Here is a 10,234-nt window from a genome sequence, read left to right on the forward strand (position 1 = left end):
ACAAACACCTTCACTTTTATTTTTTCCAAGGGGGAATTCCAGAAACTCTAAGATCTTGTTGCCTTGATCACTTTAACTCCTACAGAGCAGGATTAGGCCTATGCCTGAGTATGTCTCTTTCCTTTGAGACCTTCAAATCATCCGAGAAAAAGAAATCACAAAGGCACTGATGCTTATTCTGTCCCTCCTGAAACGTGCCCCCATTTCCCCCTGCTTCTCCCAGTTCCTTACGCAATCGCCACCGATCAACCAGGAAACTGTTGCTAGCGCTTGAATTTTGCAAGTTAGCAAGTAAAATAATAAAACAATGTTTTAACTGTCAGAGATCCTGGCTCGCAAAGTGCACTTTGGTCATTTCCTTTAATAACTGCAGTTTAGCGGTAATGATTTATAATAGTTCATAATATTCTACTAACTGTACTATATTAATAATACTAATACTTTGCCCTTGCCTGGTGTCTTCTGTCAGAAGATATCAAAGCGGCACACGCCGCCGGGAGGGAGGTATCGCTGCTCCCCTGTTGGGGATGGGGAAATCGCGACTCCGAGCCGTGCCCGAGGTCAGGATTCCCGCTCCCCAGCCCCGCACAGCAGCCACCAAGTCTGCCTTCGCTTCTCCTGCTGCGATTTTGTGGCAGCACTCGAGCCTGATCGATGGGGCCGAAGATTTAACGTGATTAAATCCTTCTCGAAAAGCAAGCTTTGGCCAGTGGTTTGGGGACTGTGGTTTTGATGGGAAATACCGAGCTAGATGGGGAGTTTGCCCTGCAATCGTACGATAAATACGCTCATGCCAGCGTTCAGACACACAGGGTAAAAGAGGAGTGATAAATATTTACTGTGCCCGTGCCTATCTCTCCAGCAGGTGATGGATAAATGTGACATTTAGGTGATGCTCGCTGCTCCGAGGACGAGCCCTGACGCCAGCTCCCAGGGAGTCCAGAAAGGACGATAAAGGGGATGCGGCATCGCTGGCACGGCTGAGATGATGTGAAAGCTGGTCGGATGGCAGCGGCGGCACGGGGGAACATTTTGGAGGAGAAAACAGCCCCAGCCCTCCCCCTGAAACGATCAATTACGAGCCATCCTTCTGCCGAGCGCCCGGCGAGGACAGCAAATGCAGAACAGCCGCCCGGCCGGGCTCTGCATGACAATTGATGGGAAGGGGAGGCCGAGGGGGTGGCGAGGCGGGGGAGGCAGCCCCGTCCCTCCTCTCACCATGGTGATTAGGTATTCCGAATGCGCCAGATAGCCCCAAATAACAGAAAGAGAAATATAAACTGGAGACCGGCAGATCCAAGGCAGGCCAGATGGCCCCGCAGCCGGCAGGGGCTGCTCCCATCCAGCCCTTCCCCACTTTAACTGTTCAAACATTTCTTTATCCCGGCAAGACAATTAAGCCGAACAGCACGGAAAGGAGTCTCGGCAACAGTTTGCAGAGGGAGCAGGAAGGTTGTTGCCAGAAAAGTAGAAAAAGGAGGCGATTGCTGCGTACTCCAAGACCTCCCTCCATGCAGTGCATCTCTCTCCACAAGGACGATGTGTTTTGGGTGGTGTGAGAGGGATGGATGGATGGATGGATGGATGGATGGATGGATGGATGGATGGATGTCCTCCATCTCTGCTACTGCCGATTTGCCTGCCCACCCCTTCAGAAAACCCACTGTTGCTCCTTCCCTCCTCCTCCATCACGCAGAGCACCGCACGATGGAAAGCAAATGTTCCACTTGGTTTATTTCATAAGCAATGTTAAGTTTGCAATTTCCCATGGCCACAGCTGATTATTATTAGCGACAATGCATCACTTCACATTAGACCCCAAATTTTACCGGGCTCCGAAGTGGTGCACCCAGGCAGGAAAAGTCGTGAGCAATGGGGGTGTGTGTGTGTGTACGTGTGCATTCCCCCTCCAACCCATTGTTCTGCCACAAGATATCAGGAGAAAACCCATCTTCCCCACCAGCACAAGTACACGTGCCCACACAAAGGTCTCTACATAGGTCCCAGCTCATAAACACAAAGCCCAAAGCACACGCCTGGTGGAGAGGGTGTCTGTAAAGACAGTCCTTGGTCTGATTTCCAAAGCTCTACATTATTCAGCGATCCAAGCTGTGGTCATGATAGCCCTGATGCTCATCACCTGAAGTGCGATTTACATTTGATCAATAATGAACCAGTTGTTTCAAAAGGAAAACCAACCCCATGCTAGAGATGCTCGTTAAAAGCCTAAAGTGGAACAAAGAGCGCGCTAGCTTGGTGTACACTCTCTTGCAGGGGAGAAACTCAGTGCAGGACAAACTGACTGTGTCCAGATAACCAAGGTTCAATATGATTATATAAAATAATAACCAAAATAGTGTTACTAAAACCACCTTCTCTGTACCCAGCTGTCCCAAGAGATGAGCGAGGATTGCAGTGTGCTCACCAACTCAATCACTCATCCTCAGGGGCTGGGTGAGAGCCACCAGCAGCAACAGGGAAACTGAGGCCAGAAGAGACAGCAGTTGGGATGTAGAAGGTCACCTTGACACATCAAGCTGTGCTCTGCAAGAGGCCACAGACAACACACGATGAAGACCAAGCAGCAACAGGAAACCATCATCTGTGGACGAGGGAGGCTGGGGACACAGGCAGCCTCACAGGGACGGCAGAGGTGTCCCCTCTGCCAAGAACCAGCTCTTTGCCAAGAGATCCCAGCTTTGTCATAGAGCTCTGCATGTCACTTTGTGGGAAAGCAATGCCACGGTGACTGGGTACAGAAGGCCACTGGGAGAGAATTTATTAGAAGCAAAGAACAAAACCAGAGTTGGGGTTTTTTTTCTGATTTTAAAAGAGGGCTATAGATCTCTTTTGCAGAAAGGAACATGCCATTTATTTCCACTCCTTCTAGGAATCTCAGCTATTGTATGCTTATTAAAGGAAACCCATAAAATATGTCTCCCAGCATCTTTAACACGTGCTTTACAAGAAGCCCCTAAACTCTAACAAATGGCATTATTTTTCTCAGTAAGCACTGTAGAGGACGGGCCCATTCAGCACACATTACGTCTGCTTCTCCCTGTACGCTCCATCATCCCAGATCTCCTGAGGACCTGCATTTCACAGCGAGAGACAATTTGGCCAAAAGCAGACATCTCAGCCCAATTTCCTGAGTAACGAGGAGCAGAATCCCACCCAGATGCACCCCACAAGTGATGTTCTCCCTTCCCAGGATGTACAGGAACAGGTACTGCTAGAAAACAGCACCCTGCTTTATAACTAAGGAACGGTTTACCCAAAAGACAGAAATCTCTACTGCACAAATACATGTCTTACAGAGCCGGGTGCTAACCAGCACACATCCCAAATAATTGTACTAAATTTTACAAATATCCCCCACTGGTGAAAAGAGGATAAGACTTTGCTCCCATGACACACACGACTAAATAGAGCAACTTCCAAACATCCCTGAGACGAAAATGCCTTCCTAGATTCTCATTTTGCTGCAAAGTGTTTCAAGCATAAACCTATTTTTTCAGGAATATTAAAACTCAATGCATCGAATTATCTTTAAAAAAGAAAAAATCCTAGAAAATCACCATTTAAGATACTGGGTAAAACAAACATTTTAATGAGCTCTTCAAAAATGGTTCATGTGCAGCGGTACAGAAGAATATGCAGAGAAATCACAGTAATTCACTCTCCACGTAACACAAACCCTTTCAGGAATCTGCGAAATACAACCCAAGGGTTGAGCTCTGCAAATCTGAAATCACTTGTTAGACATGTGCAGGTATTGCTGATCTAAGAAAATGGTACCATTTTTGCTCATAGTTGTAGAAAAGCCATATTAGCTCTTTGCCTAGAAGCTACAGCCACCTACCTGCAACAGATTCTCCATCAGGAGGACAAGCAGGCAGATTTTACAAAGGGTTATATATAACAATTACACAAGGAATCCATAAAACTTGTCAGAGACAACCACCCCCCCCTCAAAGTATATAGAAACTCCAAAAATTTGTATGCAAATGTCAGTGCAAAACAGGATCACGATTATATCTGCAAACTGTGATATCTCAAATTCCTCGTTGCGGAAGTTTTTATTTTCTAATGGTCGGCACCACAGATCATCAGGATGCTCTAAAAAGCTCCGGCGCTCGCTCTCTCGGCCTCCAGCAAACACACCCATACGTGCGTATGCACACACCAAATAAACTTGCCGTGTTAATGGAGCGAAGTTTCCATGGTGCAGTATCTGTATGTGATGGGAATATGATACAGAGCCAACGGACATATTTAGTGTACACTGTCCTGCTAGTTACAGGAGAATTTTAATGTCCATGAAGTACCAGGGCTGTTGCATTTGTTCGTCTCCACCACGCAGCAAAGCATCTTAAAGACGTTTAACAACACGGGTAAGAAAAACAACAAAACACAACACCTTCCACTTCTGCCCAAGTTTTCAAAGCTGCCTGCAAAGTTTTTATTCTGCTTCCTTTGCCCAGCAGTCCCCTGCCACAGCGCCGGGAGCCGGGTGTCACCGGGTGTCACCGGGTGTCACCATCCCTGCGTCTCACACAGGCTGTGCAAAGCCACATCGCTCCCAAGGAGAGGACCCAGGTCGGCACACGCTGGCGGCAAAGGCAAAGCACGGCGGTGGATGTGGATGTGTCTGTCTGTCTGCAGCTGCGCTCCATGTGGTCTAATTCATTTAACAGATTTACTTTTTAAATGGGGTATCTGACAGGATTTTGCTACTGAGATCCACAGCAGCTGACACGCTCTAAATTAATTTAGGTAGCGGACCCGCTCCTCCGCCGCTATCTCCTGGAATATTCTTTAGAGCAAGCTTCATTTCCACAGCCAGGTTACATCGATAAGAGAAAGAGCATCGACAAAGATGTCTCTCAGCCTTGTCATCTCACCTGCCTCCCCCTCAGGATAATTATATTACCAGCTTACACACATACACATCCATACATACTCCCACCTAAATCTGCTCCCCCTACGGATCCAAAAGGAGGGAGAGGAGATGCTGAACAATGAAAGGAGCTTGAGGCACAAAAAGTAGCATGATCGGGGGTGGATCAGGAGAGGGGGGAGACAGATAAGAGATGGTGTTTGTAGTGCAAGGAATACACGGCTTCTGCCTTCAGTGGGAATCGTCCTACCCTCGTGAATGCCAGCATAAAAGATGCACTTGCAGCATATTTCAAAACCAAAGAGCGATGGATTTACAGGCAGGTTGATTTTATGATGACTTTTATTGAAAAGGTACGCTGGGTTTAGGCAGATGCCTTTTAGCGCCGGTAAGTTAGCACAGTGCCTAATTCAAGGAGACAGCCTGGGGAAGCAGCGCCGACAGGGGAGAGAGAGCCACAATGTCTCTATTACTCTCGTCGGCATCATAAAGGGGAGAAGAAAAATCACGTCTGAAAGGGAGAGGAATGAGCGGTGCAGCAGGTTTTCATTGCAAAAAAAATGTAGTGATAATAATAATAACAGCAGCAACAATAATAAAATTACTTTCTAGGAAGAAAATTCAACAGAACAAAGGAGCTCCCGTGAAAAGCAAACCACTCGCTACTTGTTCCACATGTCTGGGTTTACAGGAAAACTCTAACCATAAGTTAGTGCCCTTCTTCATGGTACCACTCTCTGCCACCCCCGGATCGCTCCCCATCATGGGTCAGCTCCCAGCCCAGCAAACCTGGAAGCCTGTCCTTCCCAAAGGACAGCTCTGCCCCTCTCTGTGGGCAACACCACAAGGGACACGGGGATGGAGGAGCAGGCAGTTACAGTCATGAGCACGTGGACTGGTTTCCTTCAGTCCAACCACCGAGCTGCCAAAGGGCACATCACCTTTCAACAGGTACCAAAAGGGGGAAACGCTCAGAGAAAGCACATGGTGCAACAGCTTATTGAATGGGTAAGAAAAGATTCAGGTTTATGTCTTGAGGAGGGAGATCGGTGGCCAGAAATACTCATAACTTAACCAGAGGAAACGCTTCTTTCGTCAAAACCTGCAGCACGAATCCTGACAGTGATGCACGAAGAAAAGGTCAGAAAAAAATACCTGAAGAAGCAGGGGGTGCGTGTTTGCTGCAAACCCTGGGAAAGTTTCTGGCTACATACTCCAGCTGCACCCCTGCTTACACACATGTATGTGCCAGCACCTATAGCTTCACACTGGGGCACAGACAGCTGTCTGCATGGTCAACGTTGTCTCTCCAGCTGCGTGCTGGAGGACGAGCTGCCTCCTAGAGCACATCACCTCAAAATCTGTCAGTGACCATTGAGAAGAGACAAGGCAACACGGGGTGGCTGAGCTGGGCAGGCAGGAAAGGCTGGTTTTCCTCCGCCTACAGCAAGAACCGCAGCACTGCGGGACCATCACCTGTTGAGTATCTCAACCAGGCTCAACTACAGAACCAACAAGTCAACGGAGGTACTTACATCTGTCACTTCGGTCTTCGGGACTGGATGACGTCTCCCGGTCAGAAATGAGGCCAGAAACGGCAAAAATCTTCTTCCCCGTGTCGTCAACCTTGAGGGAGCCGGGGGAGCTGGAGGGGAGCTGCGTGCCAAACTCGTACTCCTTCCCATCAGCGTCCGAGAAGCGCAGATGGGGTGAGTCAGTGTCATGGCAGTTTTTCAGGCGCTTGGCCGGGGTAAAGGCCGACTGGTAGCTCTCCCGGTCTTCAGTAGATGCAAAAGGGCGGAAAGCCCCAACGCCGCTGTGGTTCAACATACTGATTGGGGTGCAGTCCAGGTTGGGGGGTGCAAACTGGGGGTGGAGGTGAAGCAAGGACGGAGGAAAGTCACGGTTTGCAAATGCGCCCGGCACCCCACCTTGCCGGTGATACATGGAGGCAAAAGTATATGAGCCATTGGTAAAGGGAATATGCACGTCCTTGTCTGCTGACACAGGGACCCCAAAAGGCCTCGGCTGCTGGCAGGGGATGGAAGCATCACGGCTGGCTTCGGCGGTGGAGGCGAGAACCATCAGTGCTGGGGAGGCCAGCGGGTTGGGGAGGTAGGGTGAGTTCTCCATCTTGAACGCTGCCCGGTGTAAGTCCATCGGAGTCTCTTTCCTCAGCAGGATCACAAGCGGAACAATCTTCCCTGGAAGGAAAGCAAAGCGACGCCTGGGAATGGAGCAGGGAAAATTACTGGAGCATCATCACTCTCTGAACACTGCAAGGAAACAGAAAAGAAGACACAACTGGTTAGGTTTCTGCTCTCCTCTCCATGGGACGCTCCAGCTTCAAGGTGGCCACATGTGTTACAACCCACGGGCCGGCAACGCGCCGCTGTTCTCATTCAAGAAAATCAATAGACAACTTCACACACTGGTGGAATCAGCTCTGGCCCTCCAGGTTAAAGGGTTATCATCCAGTGCAGATGAATGAAAGGCGAACCAAACATAATAACATGCAGATTTAATAACCCACTAATAAACAAGGTTCAGTCTCAAATTAAGATAGTAGGTCCAAATCATAATTGGAATTTTATATGGCAAAAGAGGCACGTACATACAATTGCAATAAACTTAAGAATGCCCACACATACACACACCACTAATTTGCCTGGGGGGGTGTGTGCATGTGGAACCAGCATAAAAATATCCATTGCACGTAGTTACCAGATAAGTCAGAGTTCATGTTTATGCTGTACGCTGTGCTTAAGACGTACATAGCAGACACGTATTTTCTCTCACTTGCAGAGTATATACGAGTAGCACTTGCAGACACAGTACTTGATACCATCATATATATATATATACACACACCATTGGAATGTAGGAATGTGGGAATGTGACTGTGTACGGGTGTGTGTTTGTTATACACAAGCACCCACGCGTGCACACACACTCCCTGTTAGCCAAAAGAGAGGAGATTTCCCCAGGAAAATGCCTGGCGTCTCTGACGATATTTAAAATCATAATGGGTGCTTCTGCCATCTGATCTCCACGAGCGTCTGCCTTTCGGGTCGGGGACAAGAGAGAATGGATCAGTAATTTTAGTTCCTAATGCACTCACTCTTAAGTAGATTTGTAAACTGCGCTGAATGTGCCATTAACATTTAGAGGAAAATGTTAACAAAATTTCTGCCTGGCATCTTGCTGAGCCTCCCAGGTTGGCTGCAGCCACCCAGCAGCCACAACCCCCTCCCAGGGCGAGAGAAGGGAAAACGCTCCTTTCTCTGTCTCCTCCAGTTCACTGCGGCTTTTTGTTGTTATTTTCTCCCCCAATCAATCTCATGTCTTTTCTTTTAAGCTTCCGTCGCCTGCCATTCAGGCCCCACAACCCAGCTTAAAATACAAGGACTATAACTTTGAAACAATATACTAGCGGCTGGAGCTCAAAGGGCCAGAAAAATCATATAATAATAAAAAGCTGTTACAAATTGTGCCTCTTAAATCCAGAGGGTCAAACATCTCAAATAAAACTTAGTGAGAGTGTCTCCCTAATGGAGTGCCTTTTGTACTCCATGAATGAGGGAGCCTAGGTTAACAAAGTGTATGAAATCCAGTCTGTGGCTTTAATGCAGTTCAGTGATAACATTTCCTCTCTCCCATCCTGTACCCAGCCACTCCACTGACTGTTATTAATTGTGAAGATGAGTGGACATCATCTCTCTGCTTCCTCATTTGGCACCCATCCTTACAGACATCATTGCTAAATTACCAGATTATGTATCTCGCATTAACAGATTTGCTCTCTTCCAAATTTTAAATAACTTTCCCGTCAAGTTCTCAGTGCGGAGGGTGAGGGGGAGCGGGAGAGCGAGGGATGCCAAGGGCACCCTGGTCACCGCTGCAGTCCTGGGTGCACCCACTCTGCAGCTGCACACGAGAAACTGGAGGTCAGGAAACTGCAGCCACTGGCGAATTTGGAGTTGCTGAGGCTTATGCAACCATGTAAATATATTATGTATGTATAAGTGTGTGTATGTATATATATAAACACACATATATGATTATACATCTAAAGAGATGCATGCAAACAAGTCACCATTCTCAGAAACAAACAATCATTAAGATGGACGCGAAACTGAGCAATCATGGGAAAACGTGGATTTCCAGGGAAAATAAAAAAAGGCAACCACCTCTGTCTCCTCTTCTATTTTTACTTGTGCTATCACCCCATTACGTTAAATGTCTTTCATAAATTAGTAATCTGGCCGCAACACTTGACACTCCTGTAGGATGCTGTGAATCACTACGGCCGCTCGTTCGTTTGCAAACTTCATTACACTGGGAATAAATCAACACATTACAATATCTCAGCCAGCCAAATTTAATGCTTTTTCAGCTCCCACTTCCTTTTTCGTTCTCTCTTGCTCCCTTCTTGCCCAGCGCCTCCCACCCCCAGCAACACGGACAGATTGGACTGCAGCACACCAGTCATTATGAAAATCTATCGTTAATACACTCCCAATGTCAAAATGTCATAGGTTTAAATACAGAACCCAAAAATAAGAAAACTAACTGACCTTCTTAATTAAAAAAATATGGATTGTGGGGTAATCATCTGGCGGGCAGATTTGGGTGCTGGGAAGGCAGTGGGCACAGGCGGACTGAGGAGCTGCTACTTTTCTGCCTCTATGCTGATTTTTTTTAATTTAGCACCTCGCGCAAATCCAGATTAAAATAACTCCAGCTATTGATCCGAGCAGTGGAATTGACATTAATTTTAGTTCACTTCTCACTTTGCAAAGGGATCAATAGGAAGTAATAACAGCTGACATCCCCGCTGAAAGGAGGAGAAAAGACGGGCTAGAGACAGAAATCGAAAAGCAACCAAATAAATCAGCAGCTACTTTTCCACGGCATCAGACAAACTCCAAACAGATTGCAAAAAGTCTTTGTTGAATTAACTAAACAAGGAGTAGAGGGAGGGGGAGTGGAGATCAATCTATGAAGCTACATAAACTGTCTACCAAGTACAAAGGTTAGACGGACAGACTGAAAACAAAGTCTATTTTTATTATTTGTGTTTTCATGGCTACCTATATGCATAGATATCGTTTTTTAGAGCTACCCTTGTTTAGTGTACATGAATTGCCTGTGTAATCGTGTATGTTACTACTAACAAGGCTAAAGACGCCACGACCAAGACAAATTGAATCAACAGCCTTTAGCTCTGAACCATAAAAAAAATACCTCTCACCAAGGAACAAGTTGTAATCAGTTATCTCTGCCTCAGTTTTGGTTCCTCTGCTTACGAGGGTTGTAGCACTGCGCTGAATT

At 47.1% G+C, this 10,234-nt stretch overlaps 1 protein-coding gene across 2 annotated transcripts in view; it reads right to left on the reverse strand.

Annotated features, from left to right (window-relative positions):
• RNF220 (ring finger protein 220) overlaps positions 1-7,105 on the reverse strand; it is a 218,692-nt gene extending 211,587 nt beyond the window's left edge. Inside the window, exon 1 of one of the 2 annotated variants that reach the window (XM_065842151.2) lies at positions 6,436-7,105. In XM_065842151.2, the coding sequence (XP_065698223.1) occupies positions 6,436-7,060 (625 nt within the window). In that variant the 5' untranslated portion in view covers positions 7,061-7,105. The remainder of the gene's footprint in view (positions 1-6,435) is intronic. The other variant, XM_065842149.2, reaches the window with a different exon arrangement.
• Positions 7,106-10,234: the final 3,129 nt, after the last annotated feature.

The sequence above is a fragment of the Patagioenas fasciata genome, chromosome 6 (assembly GCF_037038585.1).
Source record: "Patagioenas fasciata isolate bPatFas1 chromosome 6, bPatFas1.hap1, whole genome shotgun sequence".
In the NCBI taxonomy this organism is placed as follows: domain Eukaryota; kingdom Metazoa; phylum Chordata; class Aves; order Columbiformes; family Columbidae; genus Patagioenas; species Patagioenas fasciata.